Source organism: Vicugna pacos, chromosome X (assembly GCF_048564905.1).
Source record: "Vicugna pacos chromosome X, VicPac4, whole genome shotgun sequence".
Taxonomy (NCBI): Eukaryota; Metazoa; Chordata; class Mammalia; order Artiodactyla; family Camelidae; genus Vicugna; species Vicugna pacos.
This window is the reverse complement of record NC_133023.1, coordinates 47,208,667-47,231,732: the sequence shown is the minus strand read 5'-3', so window position 1 is coordinate 47,231,732 and position 23,066 is coordinate 47,208,667. Positions and strand designations below refer to the sequence as shown.

At 38.6% G+C, this 23,066-nt stretch overlaps 1 protein-coding gene across 1 annotated transcript; it reads left to right on the top strand.

Moving 5' to 3' along the window:
- Positions 1–19,908: 19,908 nt before the first annotated feature.
- Positions 19,909–21,773, top strand: LOC140691932 (uncharacterized). Its single transcript, XM_072956409.1, has one exon. It carries the CDS (start codon positions 20,091–20,093, stop codon positions 21,183–21,185), a length of 1,095 nt encoding a protein of 364 aa, XP_072812510.1. The 5' UTR covers positions 19,909–20,090; the 3' UTR covers positions 21,186–21,773.
- The last annotated feature ends 1,293 nt before the right edge of the window (positions 21,774–23,066 follow it).

Here is a 23,066-nt window from a genome sequence, read left to right as displayed (position 1 = left end):
TTGGATGTGTTCACCATACTGTAATGCATGTAAAATCACGCTTAAACAGACATACAGAAGATGACTTTAAGAAATCTCCATACTGTTTCCCACAATGGCTACACCAAACAACATTCCCACCAACAGTAGGAGGGTACCCTTTTCTTCACATCCTCTCCAGCATTTGCCATTTGTGGACTTTTTAATGATAGCCATTCTGACTGGTGTGAAGTGATACCTCATTGTAACTTTGATTTATACTTCTCTGATAATTAGCGATGCTGACCATTTTTTTCATGTGCCTATTGGTCATTTGTATGTCTTCATCGGAGAATTACTTGTTTTGGTCTTCTGCCCACTTTTGGATTGGTGTGTCTTTTTTTATTATTATTAAGTTGTGTGAGTGGTTTATATATTCTGGAAATTAAGCCCTTGTCAGTCTCATGTTTGCAAATATTTTCTCCCATTCTGTAGGTTGTTGTTTTGTTTCGCTTATGGTTTCTACCCCGACTTTGCTGTGCAAACGCTTGTAAGTTAAATTAGGTCCCACTAGTTTATGTTTGATTTTATTACTGTTGCCTGGGTAGACTGCCCTAGGAGAGCATTGCTAAGATTTATGTCAGAAAATGTTTTGCCTATGTTTTCTTCTAAAAGGTTTATAGTGTTTTGTCTTATGTTGAAGTCTTTAAGCCATTTTGAGATTATTTTTGTGTATGGTGTGAGGGAGTATTCTAACCTCCTACTTACCATATGATTCAGCAATCCCACTCCTGGGCATATATACAGAGGGAACCTTAATTCAAATAGATACATGCACCTCAATGTTCATAGCAGCACTATTTACAGTAGCCAGGGACATGGAAACAACCTAAATGCCCAATGACAGATGACTGGATAGAGAAGTTGTGGTATATTTATACAATGGAATACTACTCAGCCATAAAACAGAATAAAATAATGCCATTTGCAGCAACATGGGTGGACCTGGAGATCGTCATTCTAAGTGAAGTAAGCCAGAAAGAGAAAGAAAAATACCATATGATATCACTTATATGTGGAATCTAAAAAAAGATGAATGAACTTATTTACAAAACAGAAACAGACTCACAGACACAGAAAACAAACATGGTTACTGGCAGGGAAGGGAGTAGTTAGGGATAAATTGGGAGTTTGAGATTTGCAGATACTAAAGAGTATACATAAAATACATAAACAACAAGTTTATACTGTATAGCACTGGGAAATAATATTCAATTTAATGAAAAAATATGAAAGCAAATATATGTATGTATATGTATGACTGAACTATTATGCTGTACACCAGAAACTGACAGAACATTGTAAACTGACTATAATTCAATACAAAAAGAAAAGAAAAGAAAAGAAAAGTAAAAGATGACTTTAAGAGTGCTAGTGCTTCTGCTGAGTGAACTTTAGAACAGCGTTATTTCAACGTCTGGATGTGTTCACCACATGTATATAAATGTATGTAAAACCGTGTTTAAACAGACTTATAGAAAACTTGACTTTAAGAGTGTTAGTTACTTCTAAAGTGGAGAATAGTGTTATTTCATTGAGGGGATGTTTTGATCACACTATTCTACCTGCAAAACAATGTTTAAAGATACATGTATATTAAGTCTTGTAAGAATGCCACTTTTTCATGAAGTTGAGGACAGTTTCAATTTTAGTGAATATATTCTCCACACATGTAAAAGAGTATTTAAAGACATATGTATTAAACACATTCTAAGAATCTTTTTTTTTCAAAGTCAAAAACATTGTTTCGTCAGTGAACAGATATGTTGACCACTTTGTTCTGCACTATTTGTTTAAACACTGTGTAAGGATTCATGTATAAAAGCTATTTCTAATAGTGCTATTTTCTTTTGGATATAATGCTCTTTTGGTGAATAGATGTGTTCACCACACTCTAATTTTGGGGAAAATCACTTTTGTGCATGCAATCTTTCTACCCTGACTTGGCTGCATAAGGTCTCGGACCTGAAGCACTTCCTTTCTGAAAAACAAATAGCCCACACAGCCTCTCCTTGGCTTATCACTTTGCACAGATTTTTGTTTTCTTTTAAAGGCCAAACATATTATAATTTGGTCTGCTTAACTGTATGCCCCAAACACTGCTATATCTGTCCTGTGAGAATGGGATGAGGTTCTCCCACTGTGGCATGAGATGGGTGCACATAGACAAAATCCTCTCTGTTGGCTGCTAGAAGAGACCTGCTAGTCGTGGGGACCACACTCACTATAGAAGCTGAACTTGCCTTGTCTCTTGTAAACAAAGCATTGTTACATCCAGTGCTTGAATATTTTGTGCTACTCTTGGTGATACCGATACCAAGATGCTATGGGCAGAAATGTTCAAGTTCTTCCCCTGTGATTGGTAACTGGTGCATGGTGTTTTGCTCCCCAGGTCCAAGACCAAGGAGAGCCACTTAGAAATCTGGCCTCCCCCTGGTGGCTAACACACTGATTGTGATCCTGGTTGCAGATCTGGAAACAGATCCATGACCCTGTAGACACAGCTATATTCCCAGTTGGTGTCGGTGCTGCCATCAGCAGCATAAACCAAAGGTCCTTGGAGGAGTCGTGCACACCAGTGTCTAGAGAAATAAATTTGAAAACTTTGTTCCTGAAGAGTCATCTATGACTCAGCTCTAGGCACTCGAGGCTGTAGAGCAGGAGCCTCTAAAAGTAAGCCCACTAAATTCAATCTGACTATACATCTTGAAATGACACTCTAACTTGGCTCCAGCCCTTCCCAGCTGTAGTCAGAGAGCAGTCTTGCCTGCCCAGGGACCAGACAGGAACCACACCTGTCTGCTCACCTGGTTATAGGATTGCAGTCAAAGGACTCAACTGTGGTCCCTGAAATTCACTTGTCCCAGCACCACCCTAGTGAACAAAGTTCTGGAGGCACTCTAGTCCACCCAGGGGCCAGACAAGAGCTACACCTGCCCAGGTCCCTAGCACAAAGCCCACAAAGCATGTACCCCACTGCAGATGCAGCAACAGCCTCATGACCCAGTTCAAATCCAGAACAACTGTGACTCCACACAAAATCCCGTCAACCCAGGGAACTGACAGGATAAAATACTTACCTTCCCAAACCAATCTGCAAAGACTGGAAGAGGTGTCTGCTCCCTCCAGTACACAGACACCAATGAAAGTGTGCATGGATCATTAAAAATCAGGCAACTATGACACAACCAAGAGAAAACAATACTCTAGTAAGTGGCACCAAACAAATGGGAATCTATACATTGCCTGACAAAGAATTAAAAATTATCATCTTAAAAATCTCAGCGGAATAAAAAAAATGCAGATAGAAAACTGAACAAGATCAAGAAAAGAATGCATGAACAGACTGAGATTTTAATGAAGAAATAGACAAAATATAAAAGAACCAAAAGGAAATCCTGAAGCTGAAGCATACATAGACACAACTAAAAAATAAATTGGATAGAGTTTTTGAACAGCCAACAACATCATACATAAAACATAATAAAACAAACAAAAAATCAGGCAACTGGAAGACAGAACATTTGAAATTAGCCAGTTGGAGGAACAACAACCAAAAAAAAAAAAAAGAAGGGAGAAGGAGAAGGAGGAGGAGGAGAAGGAGGAGGAGGAGGAGGAGGAGAAGAAATTTTAAAGCCTACATAAATTGTAGGACACTGTCAAATGAGTAAATATCTGCATCACTAGAGGTGCAAAGGACAAGAGAGAGAGAAATGGCCAGAGAGCTTATTTAAATAAACAACAGCTCAAAATTCCAAAATACTGGGAGAGATATGGGTACCCAGATACATGAAGCTCAAAGGGCCCAAGTGTGGTCAACCCAAATAAGGTTATCTGATACATATTATAGTCAAATCATTAAAAGTCAAAGACAAACACAGAAATTTGAAAACAGCAAGAGGAAAATGACTCATCACATGCAAGGGAACCCACATAAAGCTATCAGTAGATTCCTCAGCAGAAACCTTGCAGATCGGGGTGGGGGGTACTGAGATTGTAGATGCAGGGAACAAACAAGATGCATTTATTTTTAAACTACCAACTGTAGATACTATACCCAGCAAAAAGTTCCTTCAGAAATGGAGGAGAGATAAAGACTTTCCCAGACAAATAAAAGCTGGGGGATTTCATCACCAATAGATCTGCCTTATGAGAAATGCTAAAGGAAGTTCTTCAAATTGAAATAAAAGGACATGACATAACAACATGAAAACATACAAAACTAACAACAACATTTAAATTATAGTAACTTATATAAAACTCACTGGTAAAGCTAACCATATTGTCAAATTCAAAATACTCAATATTGAAATGATGATGCATAGGTCATTTTTGTCTCTAGTATAACATTTAGAAGACAATTGAGTTAAAACAATTATACCTGCAATAATTTGTTAATGGGTGCACAATATAAAAATTATAAATTATGATGTCAATATTATGAAATGTGGGTGAAGAATAGTATAGAACCTTTGTATGCCATTGAAGGTAAGTTGTTATCAACTTAAAACAAACTGTTATATCCATAATATGTTTAACGTAGGCCTTGGGCTAGCCACAAAGGAAAAAACATCTAGAGGTAAAGGTAAAGGAATTAAAGTGTACCACTACAAAAACTAAAATGGGAAGCAGCAAGAAAGGTAGAAAGTAACAAAGGAGTGTCAAAACAGAAAAACAAAATGGCAATAATAAGTCCTTACCTATCAATAATTACTATAAAAGTAAATCAATTAAATTCTCCAATCAAAAGAAATAGTGTGGAAGGATACAAAAGAAAAAAATGTTTCAAGAATATGCTGGGTAAAGGAGACTCACTCTAGCTTTAAGGACACAAATAGTCTGAAAGTGAAGGAGTGGCAAAAGATATCCCATGGAAATGGTAACCAAAATATAGCAGGAGTGGCTACACTTGCAATAGATAAAATAGACTTGCAATCAAAATTGGTCACAAGGGACAAAGAAGGTCACTAGATGCTGATAAAGGTGTCAATTAACCAATTTGATACAACAGCTGTAACCTGGAGGACATTACGCTAAGTGAACTTAGCCAAGCAGAGAAAGACAAATACTACATGATCTCACTTATATGTACAATCATAAAAGTGGTACCCATTGAACCAGAGAGTAGAAAAACAGTTACCAAGGGTTGGAGGTTGGTGGGGAAAATAGGCAGAAGTTCATCAAAGGGTAATAAATTTTATTCATACGATAAATAAGTTTTAGGGGTATATTGTACAACATAGTGACCAGAGTTAATAATACTGTATTGCAGTTTGCTTGAAATTTGCTAAGAGAATAGACTTCATGTTCTCAACATACTGGAGGAAAAAAAAAAGGTAATTATGTGGGGTGATAGATGTGTTAACTAGCTTGACTTCACAACGTATAACTATCAAACCATCATGTTGTACACCTTAAATATACACAATCTTTATTTGTTACTTAAACCCCAATTAACTGGTGGGAGAAAAACACCCTCCAAACAAAGAAAGCCTAGAACAAAATGACTTCACTATTAAATTCCAGCAAATATTTAAACTACAACAACAAAAAATATCTAATTTTTTCTTAACCACTTCCAAAATGTGGAGCTAAGGGACCATTTCAAAACTCACCTTTTTGAAGCCAGCCTTACTCTGATACCAAAGACAGACAAAGACACTACAAGAAAAGAAAACTACAGGCCATTGTCCCTGATGAATATAGATGTGATAATCCCCAACAGCATACCAACAAATCAAATTCAACAGTGCATTAAAAGGATCAGACAGCATGACTAAGTGAGACTTATCCCTGGAATGCAAGGATGTTTCACCTTTTGCAGTTCAACTAATGTGATACATCACGTTAAGAGATTGAAGGATGAAAATCATATGGCTATGTCAAGAGGTATGAAAAAACACATTTATCAGAATTGAAAATACTTTCATGATAAAAACTAGATATAGAAGCGTTGTATCACAAACATAATAAAGGCCATACATGACAAGCCTACAACCCATGTTCTATTTAATGGCAAAGAGAGAGAGAGAGAGGAGAGAGAGAGCTTTTCCCCTAAGATCAGGAACAAGACAAGAGTGCCCACCCTCACCGCTTCTGTAAAACATAGTACAAGAAAATCCTAGTTAGAGCATTTAGGCAAGAAAAGACAAAAGAAAGGCATCCAAAGCAGTAAGACAGAAATAAAAAATATCTGTTTTCAGATGATATGATCTTGTATGTAGAAAATCCCAAAGAATTCAAAAACGCTGTTAGAACCAATACATACATTAAGTAGAGTACCAGGATACAAAGTCAACATACAAAAATTGGTTGGTTTCTATAGACTAATAAGAGCTCTCTGAAAATTAAATTAAGAAAGCATTCCCCATGCAAACAACAGCACATCGCTAGTAAATTATAAAATACTGAAAGTTAGTAAAGACTAAACCAAAGACTCCGTGAAAGAAGAATCTGGTCATGTATAAAAGGACAAGAATTAGAATGGCATTGGACTTCTTGAAAAAGAACTGGATTCAACAGTAACATCTTTTGAGTTTTACAATCAATACATCCTCAAGTACAAAGATGCAGAGATTACGTCCCATACGCTTTCTGGTGAAGTTATAAAGGATGTGCCCTAGAAAAACAAGGCAATACACAAAGAAAGAAAAAGAATGGGATCCAGAAACAACCCCTTCAACTCAGGAGAGCAAAAAAAGGCAACATCCTTGTGTTAACAGTGGGGCAGCCAGAGTAGAGAGTGTATAGTCCTCATTGAAGAAATAAGACTGGGGGTTTTGAGACAGAGGTCTCCAAGAAAGCAGCATTAGTTACTGGATAAGTGAGTCTTTGGATTAATACAGACTATCTGCATATGCACATCAAATCCAGGAGGGGAAGAGAAAACAAGAATTCTAGAAATTGCTGGATCGGGGGAGAAGGAGAGGCTGTTCAAGAAAGTAAAATTGAATTAGCTGAAACCAGAGTTTGTATTTGGAGGATAGTCAGGAAGTCACTAGGTAAGGCCTACACTGGATAAAGCAAGAAATGGCAGAATGAAGACATTATTAAGAAGAAATATAGAGGACTACCAAAATAAGTAGCAAGAAGAATGTAAAGTGACTGTTTCTGGTAAGTAGGCCAGAGGTGGAGTAGAATAAGATGAAGTTACTTATATCTTTTTTTTAAATAAATACTTGATTAAAATACTCTACATGTGTTAATTTTATAAAAATAAGAAAATAAAACACTTTACACTACTTTAAAAAAAAATTAATGCCACACATGGCTAAGCACAAAACCCAAATCTAAGTCTTGGTCTTTTGCTATTTAAAAAATATGCCCTTTAATTTTTACTATGGTCTCCTAGTGAATAGCATATATTTTTGCTAATTATTTAAAATTAGAAGGCTGATAAATTGTTTTGTGTAATTATTTTATAATAATATTAAGTGTATGTTTATAAAACACTTTAATATCTATTTGGCTGATCCTCTAAGAAAAGCCATCAATGCCTACAAACACTTTAATACTTATTAATGTAAACTGGTGTTTGTGGCATAAAGTATCTTCATTTACTCTTAAAGTATTTTGGAATTTATTCCCAAGAATAACTTTCATGTTAGATTATTTTTATGTCAATTGTACAAAATCGGTTAGATTTAAACCAAACAAAACTATCACATTGATGTAGTCCCTCAAATCAAATGATTTTTATAACTTCAGTTGCATAAAAATAATGTAGAGAGATTGTTAAAATGCAGATTCTAAGATATCTCCCAGAAAATGATTGTTAGTGGGTCTGGGATGGGAAAGAAAAATAAGCTTCTTTAAGAAACACTCCAGTTGATTTGATGTGGTTGATTCTTGGATCACACCTTAAGAAACACTTTTCTTGAATGTTATTTTTTAAATTTGCATTAATATGTTTAATTTTTGATAATATGGCAAGTGACCTTTAACCATGTATTCATGGGAGACTCTAGATACTGCACTGTCTAATACAAAGCTACAAAGCACATGTGGATAATTTAACAGCTATACTTTATTTTTAGATGCTAAAAATACTAATTCTATAGCAAACTGTAATCTTAGGTAATAGGACTGTCTACATAACTAAATTTGTGTCGTAACCCTATGCATTTAAAGGTGGTTCTTTGAGCCCCCCCACAAAATATTTATGATACAATTACTTTAGGATCTCTAGCTTCTACTTTTAATGGAGAATCAGAAGATGATGAATTTGAATTGAGGGATTGTCAACATATTTTAAGTGCCCAATAAAAATAAAAACTGCATTCTTATTAGTGGTCAGGGAAATGCAAGTTAAGACTACAGTGATATGCAGTTTCCCACACTAAACTGGATGGGTACATTTAATGTGTTTAAAACATATGTATTGCTGTTCATACTATTTTTAAACTCAAGAGAAAAAATTTGTTTGCATCATTCATTTGGGATGCATTTTTAAAAGCCTCTGCAGTGCTCACTAAATCAATTCCTCCTATTCCCTGTAAGCAAATATTTGGCAATTCATTCAAGATCACCTCTACAGTTGAATTTCTAAACTTTTTGAGGTGACAGGACATGTATATGACATAACATTGAAACACCTGGAGAACAAGAAAACATGCAATCCAATTCCAACTTTTCCTTTCAGGCTTGATTTTTTTCTTTACCTGCCTCTCATACAGTCAAGGACACTGCTTTGCAAATTACAAGCATTCAGTATTTTTTCTAAGTTTTAATACTGTCATTTAGTTAGGGAAGGATAATCGAGCTCATAAGTGTTTTTTTTTTCCCTTTCAAGAAATACTAACTGAAAGCATAAGTTGATGGCATTCATCCTTGCCATTCTTCTCTTACCCTTTACTTTTATTGTGTTTCTATCCAAACAGTTAAGTTGTATTTGTGAACAAGTGCTCTGTGTGAGTGTAGATGGATGAGCAAAAAAGATAAAATGATGCATTCAGAAAATGACCCTGCTTCCCTGCTCTGCTGCTGCCTCCTGACCAAAGAATTCCCATGCAGTGTCTCCCATGCAGACATTGCCTGTGTATAACTTGGCTCAGTGCATTTTGTCTGTGTAACTTTTACCACTCCAAAGGACTATGCAGTGAATATGGCAATGGAACACTAGTGTGACAGTGAATTTTAATCACCTCCTTATTAAGTTTATTCAGAAAAGAAAAATTAGGAAGTGTGCTTTGCCATGAGAGAAAAGACATGTGCTGTTGAGGTTTGGACACATGTTAAGTAACAAACAATTCCTGTGCAAGATTAGGCTTCTTTTGAGGAGCAGATAAAATCCAGAGGACAATGATTCTATCAGATTTGACTAACAGCCAACAAACTTCCAGCTGGTATCCAAGCTAGATTTAAGAGGAAAACAAACTTCATTTCATTTTGCAATTGACTTGAAGTGCTTCTTAATGGAAAAACAAACTAGCAGAACCCAAGTTGCTGCTTTACTTACTATAAACACTGGCAGGCTTAGAGGTAGTTATTTGAGGTTTACTTGTCTAAATTTTGAGCTAGTAGGCATTTGTTGATCTTTCATCTATTTAAAGCCAACTGTGTGGAGCAAGTGTAAGGTGTGAAGATTGATGTGGACCAGGATCTGTGAATCAGTTGCATGGTACACCAAAAAGAGTTGCTAGTGGTTTTGTTCCTTTTGAAGTTTTGCATACTGATTCAGAGCAGGTTGAAACTGAGGGTATTTTCCAAATAAAGGATACAATTAAAAACCTGCTCATCTTTTTCCAATCTTTTGCTAATTTTTACTCATTAGTGATTCTTTAGGCTCATGAAAAGTGAATTCTCTATAATCAAATGAGAATTCCAGGAGAAGGGGCTATTGAAATTGTCCCTTTGACTCCATGATTAATACACAAATCTCCTTCAAATCCTGTATCAGGGGCTGTGTATCCCATATCTGGAGGCTCACTTCTATCCTCAAATCTAGACCCAATCTAACTCTTAGCAGGAGAAACTTTATTTCTCAGTAACAAAACAGTCTTGGCACAAGATTGAACAATTAAGAGCCTGGGGAGAACCATCAGAACAAAAAAAAAACAGTATATTAAGATGCAAAAATATGGAAATATATATCATGTTCGTGGATTGGAAAAATTAATGTTAAAATGTCTGCACTGCCCAAAGTGATCTGCAGATTCAATGAAATCTCTATCCAAATCCCAATGGCATTGCTCATAGAAATAGAAAACAATCCTAACGTTCATATGGAACTCCAAAATACTCCAAATAGTCAAAACAATCTTGAGAAAGTATAACAACATACTTCTTGATTTCAAAATACATTACAAAGCAAACAATTAAAACAGCATGGTACTGGCACAAAAATAGACCTATAGACCAATGAAATGCAATAGAAATCCCCCAAATAAGCCCAGACATACATTGTCAATTGGTTTTTCAGCAAGAGTGCCAATACTACACAATGGGGAAAGGAGAATCTCTCCAACAAATGCTGTTGAGAAAAGTGAATATCTACATGCATGAGAATAAAATTGCAGCTTCATTTTAACCAAAAGTCTACTCAAAATGGATTAAAAGCTTTAGCATATAAGACCTGAAAGTGTAAATCTACCAGAAGAAAATTTAGGGAAAAATCTTCACGTCATTGGTCTAGTAAATGATTTCTTGGCTAGAACACCAAAAGCACAAGCGGAAAAAAAAAAAGGAAAAATAGGCAAGTGAAACTACATCAAACTGAAATGGCTTCTGCTTGGCAAAGGAAACAATCCACAGAGAGAAAAAGGTAACCTTGGAATGACAGAAAATATTGGCAAACCATGTATCTGAAAGGGGGTTAATATCTAAAATATATCAAGAACTCCTATAACTCAATAACAAAATAACCCAGTTAAAGAATGGGCAAAAGGACCTAAAAAAACTTAATGAGGTATCAGCTCACACCTGCAAGTATGGTGGTCTTGTGTACTAAAAAAAATATAATGAGTGCCAGCGAATTTGTGGAGTAATTCATATCCTGTGCACTGCTGGTGGGAATGTAAAATGACAAAGCTGCTGTAGAAAATGAAAATGTAGGTTTCTCAAAACAAAATAAATAAATAAACATAGAACTACTATGTGATCCTGCAGTCCCACTTCTGAGTATATATCCAAAAGAGCTGAAATCAGGATTCCAATGACATTTCTGCACTCTTGTGTTCCTGGCAGCATTATTGACAATATCCAAGATATGGAAACACCTGAATTTCATCAAAGGATGAATATATAGAGGAAATTTGGTATATGCACACAGTGGAATGTAATTCAGCCTTAAAAACAGGAGGAAATCCTGTCATATGTGTCAACATGGATGTACCTGAAGGACATTATGCTGAGTGAAGTAAGCTGATCACAGAAGGACAAATACTGCATGATTCCACTTACATGAGGTACCTAAAGTAGTCTAATTCATAGGAACAGAGAACGGTGGTTACCAGAGGGTGGAGGGAAAGAGAAATGGGAAATTGGTGTCCAATGGGTGAAAAATTAGGTATACAAGATTAATAAGTTCTAGATATCTGCTGTACATCATTGTGCTTATAGTTAACAATACTGTATTGTGCACTTAAAAATTTTTTATGAGGGTAGATCTCATGTTAAGTGTTGATACCACGATAAAAAATGTCGTATGTATGTGTAATGGAATCTTATTCAGCCTTACAAAGGAATGCAATTCTGGTGCAGGCTGAAACATGGATAAACCTTGAAGACATTATGCTAATTGAAATAAGCCAGATACAAAAGGACAAATACTGTATATACTTCACTTATGTGAAGTGCATAGAATGGTCAAATACACAGAGACAAAAAGTAGTATGGTGGTTACCAGGGTCTGGAGATAGGAGAGAATAGGGAGTTATTGTTTAATGGGCACAGAGTTTCCGTATGGGAACATGGAAATTTCTGGAGATGGATAGTACTGGTGGGTGCGCAACAATGTTAGTGTACTTAGTGTCACTGGATCACACACTTAAAATGATTAAAATGGTAAATTTTATGGTATGTGTATTTTGCCAAAGTAAAAATAAAACAAAACAATAAAAATATGCTGTAGGGTTTATAAAATGTGTAATAGTAATATATATGACAACATAGCATAAAGAACATATGAGGGGGGAGAAATGGAAACTTACTATTATAAATCTCTAACAGCAGTTTTGGAGTGGTACGGTGCCACCTGAAGAAAGACCATGATAAAATAAGACTGCAATATAAATCCTATAGCAACCACTAAAACAGCAAAATGAATAGTTTTAGCCAGTAAGCCAGCAAGAGACATAACTTTGAATCATAAAAAAATATCCAATTCATCCAAAAGAAGGTCAAAAAAAAAGAGGGAAAAAGGTAACAAAGGAAAGATAGAAAACAAAGAGCATGAAAAACAACTATATCAATAATCACATTAAATTTAAATGGCCTAAGTCAAGGCCTAGCAAACCTTTCCCACAAAGGGCCACATAGTAAATATTCTAGATTTGAAGGCCTGTGTTCTCTGGGCAACTAATCAGATCTGTCATTGGACTCAAAAGCAGTAATAGTCAAAACATAAACAAATGAGCATGTCTGTGTTCCAAAATAAACTTTGCTTATTAAAGTGTATAGGTGACCATTGCTTGCAGACCGCTGTAAATGGCCAAAATCTTACTACAAATTAAAAGCAGATATCATGGGATTAGATAAAAGAGCAAGACTGAACAATGTGCTGGCAAAAAGAAACATAATTCAAAAATGAAGACCCAAATGCATTGTGATATATATATATATATATATATATATGATGAAATATATATATTTCATGCTAATAACAATCAAAAGAACCCTGGAGCGGCTATACTTATCTCAGACAAAACAGGCCTCAGAAGTAAGAATAGCAACATGTTTAAAGGAGACTTTGTCATAATGATCAAGGGGTCAATTCATCAAGAAGACATTAAAAATCCTCAGCAATTCTGCATCTGACAGAGCCTCAACATACAAAACACACACACACACACACACATGCATGGATTCAGCTGCAAGGAGAAATAGTCAAATCCAAAATTATAGTTGGAGATTTAAGGAGTTCTCTCTCAGTAATAGATGAAACAAATAGACAGACAATCAGCAATGAGGTAGAACTAAGCAAGGCCATCAATCAAATGTAACATGTTGACACAGAATACTTCTTCCACAGAAAGGAGGATAAAACTTATATTTGAGACAATATGGAACATTCACCAAAATAGCCAAATACCTTGGATTGTGAAACAAGCCTTACCAGATGTAACAGAATGGATATCAAACAAAATGTGTTCTCAGACTATGATGACATTAAGCTGGAAATTAATAGCAGAAAACTATCCCAACACTGGGAATTAAGCAGCACACGTCGAAATGATCCTTAGGTCAATAAGGAGGTCTCAGTTGAAATAAGAAGTTTCAGTTTTTTAACTGAACAATAACAAGAATACAACATACCAAAATGTGTGGGATGCAGCTAAGGCAGCAGTTATGGAGAAATTTTTAGGTTTAAATGCTTATGTTAGAAAAGAAAGAAAGACTCCAATTAGTAATCTAAGATTCACTCTCAAAGGAGAAAAGAGGAACAAAGTAAAGTCAAATCAAGCTGTGGAAAGGAAATAAGATAAAAGCCAAAATCAATGCAACTGAGACAGAAAAACAGAAAAATCAATAAATCAAAACACTCGACCGTGGCTTGAAAAAGATTAATAAATTGATAAATCTCTTTTATGTCAGGCCTGACATAAAAGGTGTGAAGATACCAATATCAATATAGGACTGAATAAGGAGTTATCACTATAAACTTGGAAACATTAAGACGGAATACTACAAAATGGCTCTACAATGAAAACTAGATGGTTTAGGTGAAGACAGACTATTTCCTTAAAGAACAAAAGCTACTAAAATGCCCACAAGATCAAACAGATAACATTGAATATTCATGTAACTATTAAATGAATCAAAGTCTTAGTCAAAAACAGATTTAAAAGGAAATCTGCAGGGACTCGTGGTTTCATTTGAAAATCCTCCCAGTTACAGAGGAAATAATACCCATTGAGTACACACTTGTGTAAGGAATTGAAGAGGAAGGACTACATCAAAACTCTAAAACTTACTTTGTGAGACTGAAATTACTCTGATACTACAACCAGATAAAGACATTACCAAAACAGTGATCTGCAGTCCAATATTCCTAAAGAACATAGATGGAAATAATTGTCAAGGAATTATTAGCAGATTATATTCCACAGCATATTAAAAAGGATAATACAGCATGACCAAAAGAAGTGTATCAACAGGATGCAAAGCTGGTTCTATATTTGGAATTTAACAAGTGTAATCCGCCACATAAACAGACTAAAGAAGAAAAACCACACGGTCAATGACAATAGATGCAGAAAAAGCTTTTGGCAAAGTGCAACATAATTTCATAATTAAAACTCTCCTAAGAGTAGGAACAGAAGGGTACTTCCTCAAACAAAACACATTTACAAAAATCTTACAGCTAACATCAAACTTAATGTTGAATTACTGGATGCCTTTCTTCTGAGATCAGGGGCAAGGCAAAGAAGTTATCTCCTGACAGTCCTATTCAACATGGTGCTGAAAGTATGAGCCAATGAAATAAGGCAAGAAAAAAATTAAAAATGCATACAGTTTGGGAAGGAATAAGTAAAAGGGTTTTTACTCATGGTCTACACACAGAAAAACCCAAAGAAAGAATCTACAAAAAACAAAAAACAAAAACAAAACCAACAACAATAACAATAACCACAACAAAAAAACCTCTAAAACCAATAAGAGAGTTTAACAAGGTGACAGGATACAGGGTCGACACACACACAAAAAAATCAAACTTATTTCTATACACTAGAAATGTCCAATCCTTTGCAAAACAGTGAACCTCCACATAAGCCTGAAATCTTATGTGGAAGCTAACTCAAAGTAGGTGAAAGGTCTAAATGTAAACTCTAGAGCTCTAAAACTTTTAGAATAAAGCATAGGGGAATATCTTCATGAATTAGGGTTAGGCAAAGGCTTCTTAGATGTGGCATCAAAATCATGATCCATAAGTAAAATAATTGATAAATTGGACAATTCCAAGATTAAAAACTTTTGTTCTCTGGAGAACACTAGTAAAGAAGGAGAGAATAAACTACAGCCTAGAAGAAAATATTTGCAAATAAAATATCTGAGATAGGATTTATACGCAGGATGTATAAAAACTCCCCCAACTCAACAATAAGTTAAGAGAAAAAAAAAACTAGTTGTAGAGTGAGCAATAGATACTGAGATTTCAACCAAGATGACATAAAGATGACACAAATCGAATAGGAAGTACCAACACGCATCTAATCAAATGACTAAAATACACACAAACACACACACACACACACACGCATTACCTAGTGCTGGAGGTGATGTGGAGCTACTCGATCTCTCAAGCATTGCTGCTATGAGTGCTAAAATCTGGCTCAAACTGTCACATGGTTTTGCAGTTTCTTCCAAATTTAAACCTATACTTACCATGTTATTCAGCAGTCCAAATCCTGTGTAACCTAGAAAATAGAAAACTTAAGTTCACTGAAAAATCCTGTACGCAGATGTTATGGCAGGTCTATGCATATTTCACCAAAACAAAAACCCCAGAAAACAGAATCCTGGAAACAACCCAAATGCCTTACAATAGGTGAATGGATAAAATCCACCATGGTACATCCATACAATTAGATTGAATGAACTACTAATGCATGTGACAACTTGGATGGATCACAAGGTACTGCATGATTTCACTTATATATCATTCTCAAAATGACAAAATTACACTGATGGAGAATAGGTCTGTGGTCGCTGGGACTTGGGGCCAAGGTAGTGGTGTGATGGAACAGTGCCATATCCTGATTGCAGTAATGGTTACACTAATCTATACATTTGATACCATTCACAGAGCTTTATGCCAAGAGGGAAAAATCAAATTTTACAGGGTGATAATTTGAAAAAAATTAAAAATTAAAAATTAAAAATCATGCACACACACAGTATTCCACGACATACCTATTAAAATGGCTGAAGTCTATAGAATTTATTTTACTTTATTTTTTTTAATGGAGGTGCTGGGGATTGAACCCAGGACCTCAAGCATGCTAAGCACGCACTCTCCCACTGAGCTATACTCTCCCCCCTAAAGTGGCTAAAGTTTAAAACACCGATTTTATCAAGTGCTGGCAAAGATGTGGAGGAACTAGAATTTGAATACATTGCTGATGGAAATCTAAAATGGTACAACAACATTGGAAAACTATTTGGCAATATGTCTTAGTCCGTTCAGGCTGCCATAACAAAACACCACAGACTAGGTGGCTTATAGACAACAGAGATGTATTTCTGGAGGCTGGAAAGTCCAAGATCAAGGAGCCAGCATGGTCACGTTCTGGTGAGGGCTTTCTTCTTGGTTTGTACCAGGCGATGTCTTACTGTGTTTTCACATGGTTAGAAGCGCTGAGCTGTCTCTCTGGAGCTTCTTTCACAAGGGCATTAACGATATTCATGAGGACTCCATTGTCATGGCCTACTCACCTCCCAAAAGCCCTACCTCCTAATACCATCACATTGGGAATGAGAGTTTTAACATACAAATTTGGGGGGAACACAGACATTTAGATCATAGCAGGCAGTTTCTTAAAATATTACATATACACCTACCATAAGATCCAGGCATTCTAGTCCTAGGAATTTACCAAAGAGAAAGGAAATCATGTGTACAAATACTTGTATATGAATGCTCAGAGCAGCTTTATTTTCAATAGCCAAATAATAAACACAATAATAAAACATCGGTAAAGTCCATCAACATGTGAATGGATAAACACACTGTGGTATTTCCACATAATGGAATATTCAAAGCAATAAAAAGTAATGAACCATTGATATACATTACAACATCAATGAATCGCAATATGCTGAGTGCAAGAAGCCAGACTAAAATGAGTATATACACTATCATTAAATTTATGTAAAATTCCAGAGAATGCAATTGAATATATACATATACATATACATATACATACATATATATATATATATACACACATATATATATATATACACATATACATATATATCACAGAGAGCAGGTCAGTGGTTGCCTGGGGACCAGAGGGAGTAAGGAGAGGATGGAGGCAGGGATCACAAAGGAGCAGGGGCAGGAAATTCATCATATCAAAATATACCTTGGAGGAGTGTATGTGAAAGGAAAGGGCAATGAAGAAAGGCTGCACAAGGTGCTTCCAAGTTACTCACAAGATTCTAAAACTTACTGAGGGGCAGCGACCATGCATTCTGCCTGATCAACATACAAATTACTATACACACACACACACATATACTTCCTTCTTGTATGTGTGAAACATTTAAGAAAATGCACGTAAGCATCATGAAAGATAAGTATATGCATATATATGATAGAGTTAATGGTAACTATAGGGTTATTTTATAGACCAGGGATTCACACAGTTTTAGAAATGGATAGAGTACTATGATCATCAACTGTGAGGCCCTCAGTTTACATCGAGACTAGTGAAGCGACCTGCCTCAGGTCAAACCACTAAGACTTAAACCTTGGTTGTTACTTTACTCCCACAGGACAGCTCTTTTAATTACTCCACCTTCCTTTTCTCATCTCTTGAGCTAGTTGTCTTTCTGTGACTTCAGTTAAACACTCTGCCCCCTCACAAGTAAAAGACATTCCTACATACATATATAAACATATAGATACACAAATACAACATTTGCCCATACATCCATACATATATGCACGCATACATACATACATACATACATACATGCATGGTGTGCTGTTTAAAAACCAGCTCTCTGGGAGGGGGACAAATTTGCAGCATGCACTTACCAATTTCTCTCTTCCCATTTCTCCCACCATGGCTGATTTCAAGCTCCCAACATGATGTCACTGAATATGGAGTTTTGGAAGAGATGTGCAGTAGAACGCCATTTATAGATTTTTCACCCTACAGATACAGTAGATGCAAATAAGCTCAAAAAAAAAACAGATTAATAGTAAAATGTAGTAAAATAATTAGGAAAGAATGTGTTTTGAGTGTTTACTACCTTTGGCTTTAATACAATGTATTAATGAATTCATTTACTTATTTTGTTTATATAATTTGATATTTACTAATGATATGCTTGCCAACTGGCTCACAAAATTTCCTAAAACTTTAACAACTGATTACCACCCGTTGATTTGAGCCAGCTTTAGCATACCATTGCTGCATAAACAGCTGCAAACTTTGGTGTGTGCTTCAAAAGTTCCTTGGAGTATTTCTTCCCTACTATAAAGCCAACAGAGTAAGCCTGCATTGCCCTTATTTGCTACATTTAAGAATTTGGCAAAGTAGTGGGTTAAATTTACGAACCATTCTTTGATCATCCTTATCAAATAAAAGGTGGAATTGAGTAAGCACTACATAGAGAGAGTCCATAATGTAAAATAAAGTAATTTGTACCTACTATACCTAGATGGATTGATGCTGGAATCACATTTCTCCAGATGTGTCTTCCTGTTTATCTAAAAATCTAGGCCCCATCCCTCCCTCCCTCCCTCCCTTTCCTCCTTTCCTTCCTTTTCTCCCTTCCTTCCTTTCCTCCCTCCCTCCCTCTTTCGTTTGTCATTGTTTTCTTGAGAACAGAAACAATAGAATATAGAGAGAGATAGAAATATAGGTAGTGAGAGAGAGACCGAGGGAGGAGAGAGAGAGACAGAGAGAGATTTTACAGAGTTGGCCCCCACCGTATGAAGATGTAATAAATATTTTTTGATATTATGTAATTATTGTTTTGGCATCTTGAGGTCATGGGGCCATGCTAGTGACCCAAGGTTGTTTTCACCCCACCATCCCAGTGTTTTTGCAAGTTATGTGGAAATCTTATTACAAACACTCTATCCACTAGCCTCAACAGGTATGATTTGCTTCTTTCCCAATAGGGGGCATCTCCACCTAGCTAGTTCCTGCCAACATAGCAAAAGACTTTACCCAAGTTCCTCTCTCTTCTTCCTGTAGGTGACCCCATGTGCCCCTGTGTGTTGTGTCACGCCTCCCATCCTCTGAGGAATTGTGAGTAATAAACTTTTCTTACAAAGGCAGTAAGCTCCTTTTCTGACATCTTACCATACCTGAGTACAACAAATGCTGGGTGCATCTTAAAATAAATCCTGGGTACAATGGCAAGTCCAAAACCTGTGGGATAGACTGACAGTCTATTTGTCTTCGGTCAACACAATCTTGATACTAGTCTGGATAAACCTGTGCCAGTTTAGCATCTCTCAGGCCTAGCATGCTAGCCCTGGCAGCCTTCCTGTGTTCCCCTGCAGGAACATAAAAACACAACCAACCAACCAACCAACCAACCAAGCAAGCAACCAACCAATCAACCAACCCACCCCACATCAGGCTTCTTCCATTGGGTCTTAATTTCACGCCGTTGTCATTTTGCCTGCTTACACAAAATGGCTAACCCACGGAGAGGGGACAGCAGGGTTTGGAAGAGGACCACAGTTTTGTGAGTGAATATTGGGAGAGTGCCCCTTAGAAGGCTGCCAATCTCCTCAACCAAGGCAGGGGGATGGAAGGAGGGTCCTCTCTTGACAACCACTCAAGCAAGCAAGAGCGTCTTCAAGACCCCTCCCTAGAGCGTCCTGTGCCCCTGCTCCACCAGGGCCACGAGGCGCTGTGACGTGATGGCAGGAGCACGGGGCAGAGCACATGTGCCCCGCCCCCATCTCGAGCCCCCGCTAGGGCCCCATTGAGACGTCACCGCGGTAGCCATTGTCATTGGCAACACGTCGCGTTGCCCCAGGAGACTCCACAGGCCTCTCCAAGGCTCTCAGAGCGAAGCCACAGGGTCCTTGGCCCTGACCCACGACCCTCCCCGAGAGAGGCTCCTACCTCCAGCCCAAGCCCCCTCCCCCACCTTCCAACCTCAGAGGACCGACTTTCCCTCAGATTCTCTGAGAAAGGAGAGCAAGGACTGACGGCCTCATGAGTGAGGCCGGAGAGGCCACCTGCACGGAGGTGGCAGCTTCCATCTCCCCTCAAGCCGCGCAGAAACACCTGGCGTCCTTGGGAGGCGGAGATCCTCCCCGGGCCCTAGTCGCAGGCAACCTCAGCGGCGATGGGATCCCCAGGACCCCCGCGGAGGGCGCCAAGGGAAAGGTGCCCAAGCAGGTCATCGCTAAGAGCGTGCGAGGCTCCGTCAAGTGGTTTAACGTGAAGAATGGGTACGGTTTCATCAGCAGGCACGACACCCAGGAAGATGTGTTCGTTCACCAGAGGGCCATCACCCGAAACAACCCTCACAAGTACCAACGCAGCGTGGGCGACGGCGAGACGGTCGAGTTCGACGTGGTGCAGGGCGAGCGGGGCACCGAGGCCGCTAACGTGACCGGGCCAGCCGGCGCACCAGTGGAGGGCAGCCGCTATGCTGCCAACCGCCCCCGCTTCCGCCGGGCCTTCTATATCCACCGCCGCGAGCAGCCACCACGCGGTCCCAAGGGTGCTGAGGACGACGCTGACGAAGGCGAGGGCAGCGGCGAAGGCTCCACCGCAGCCCAGGGCCTGAGGCGCCGCCCGCCTGGCCACTCCCAAGACCAACGCCTGCGGCGCTTCCCGCCCTGCCGCAGGGCCCCGGCGGTGATCCGCCGCCCCTCGATGCAGGCTACTAGCAACGGTCCACGGGCCGCCCAGCTGCCGGGGGCCGCCCAGACCGCAGGGCCCGAGCCACGGCGGGGGCCGCGCGTCAGCTACCTGCAGAGTCGCCCTAGGGGCCGAGGCACCGCGCTTGCTCCAAGACCCTCACCAAGTATCTCTGTGGAGCCCGAGGAGGAAAACAAGGAGAGCGGACGCGTCGCTGGAGATCCGAAGCAGAGCCCCCCTCCACGCTACGGATCCCGCTGCCCCAATAACCCGCAGCAGGCTCCTGGCACCCAGGACCAGGACCCCGAGGGAGGAGAGGGCAAGATACGGAAGAGCCCTGCTGAAACACCTGCTGCCGTTGCTGTGGCCAAGAAGAACAGTGCCACTGCGGAGGAGGATCCTCTGCTCATGGATGCCCCCTCTGCCGCCCAGGCCGACTAACAGCTCGGCTCCCTCCCCAGGGGCTCCCTGGCTTGGGCTGCAGGTGATGTCCCCTTGAAGAGAAGATGCCCTTTGGGTGCATCACAGTCCAAACATCCACACTGTTAGACTTGTGCCCTGAGAAAAATCCATGCCCCTTCCCCAAGGCTTGAGGATAAATCACAAGATCTATACGTCTCTAGACTCCCTCGTACCATCTGCCTTGGTAGTTTCTGCACACACGCAGGCATGTACACACACACACACTCACACACACACACTCACACACACACACACACACACACACACTCTCTCTCTCTGTCTCTCTCTCTCTCTCTCACTCCCTCCCTCATACAATCTGCCTTGGTAGTTTTGGTACACACACACACGCCTGTGCTTCTGACTATTCTTTTTAAAGATCTGACCAGGACCACAGCTATTATACTGCATCCCCAGGTGAATTAGTTGGAGTGCTTTTAAAAATTAGTTTTTATTTTTAATACAAAAACTAAGATTATCTGATGTTGAAGATTATCTGACATTGGTTGCTGTGTGATATTACTCACCTGAGTGGTCATTTTTTCAATAAAACATTTCCTGTTACTTTTATCTGTTATCACTGTTGTCTGATTTTTTTTCAAGCCTGTTAGCACATAATTGTATTGACACAGTCCTTTCAATCCTTCTTAGAGCCAGTTTTAGCAAAGATCGTGCCTATTGTTCTCTTTACAAGTCATGAATTTAAAACTAATTCTGGACTTACAGGTTGAACTTCTCAGGGTATTCTAAAGGATAAGAATACTTGGAAAAGAAAGACATATCCTCATCACTTTCTCTTTCATCCTCTTCCCCTGCCCTGCCATTTGAGCAATAAATCTGGAGGGTGGGCCCAACTACCCACACTTCCTGCTTAGGTAGTGAGTACTCTATGAGGCAAAACACAAAAAGCTGAGCAAAACACCATGACAAGTAAAAAATGTGGCTCTCTGGAAACAGAATTTGCCTCCTCTGTATTTTGTTTGTTTTAATGGATTCAATATAATACGATTTAAGTGGTTAAAAGAAAATGGGCATGAAGGGCTGGGGGGTGGGGGAAATGGGGAGATACTGGACAAGGGGTACAAACTTTCAGTTGTAAGATGAATGAGTTCCAGGGACCTAATGTACAGCATGGTGACTATAGTTAACAGTACTGTATTGTGTACTTGATAGTTGCTGTGAAAGTAGAGCATTAATGTTCTCACCATGACAACAAGAAACAAAATGATAACTATGTGAGGTGAAGGGTGTGTTAATTAACCTTATTGGGGGAAACATTTCACAATGTATACCTGTCTAAACTTATCACATTGTATATTTTAAACTTACACAATGTTATGTGTCAGTTATACCTCAATAAAGCTGGGGGAAAATCTGAAAGAAAACAAAAAAGTGAGCATGGAAGCAGGTACAGTTTTCGTTGTGCATGTCTCTGGAGCTGAATAGAAACAGCTGGTCCACAGTTTTCATCTGTGCTTCCTGGTTGAGTTCATCCAGGGGGCCTGTGCAGGATTCCTGGAGGGCTGAGCAAGTGTAGTTTAGCCCACCTCAGCCCCATTTTTGCATCAAACAGAGAAGCTCTTACTGGGAATGTCATCCCTATCCTGGTTTTCATTTGAACATACAGTGAGGTTGGTGGATGGGAGGCATGAGTTGGGTCTGGGGGGCTGGGGGAAGTGAGCGATCAATAGATTTGAAACCAACAAGGGTCTTTAAAACCTCATTTTACAGATTAATGTAATTGGATTATAAATGGCAAGATCAAAATACTTTTCTCATTTAAATGTTGAGGCATTTTATACCACATTATAGGCTAGCATAAGGTATTTGGAGAGTGAGTATTTAATCATTCATCATGACAAA

Excerpts from the sequence above, each read along its gene's own strand:
- LOC140691932 (XM_072956409.1), top strand. The coding sequence starts at position 20,091 with ATGAGTGAGGCCGGAGAGGCCACCTGCACGGAGGTGGCAGCTTCCATC.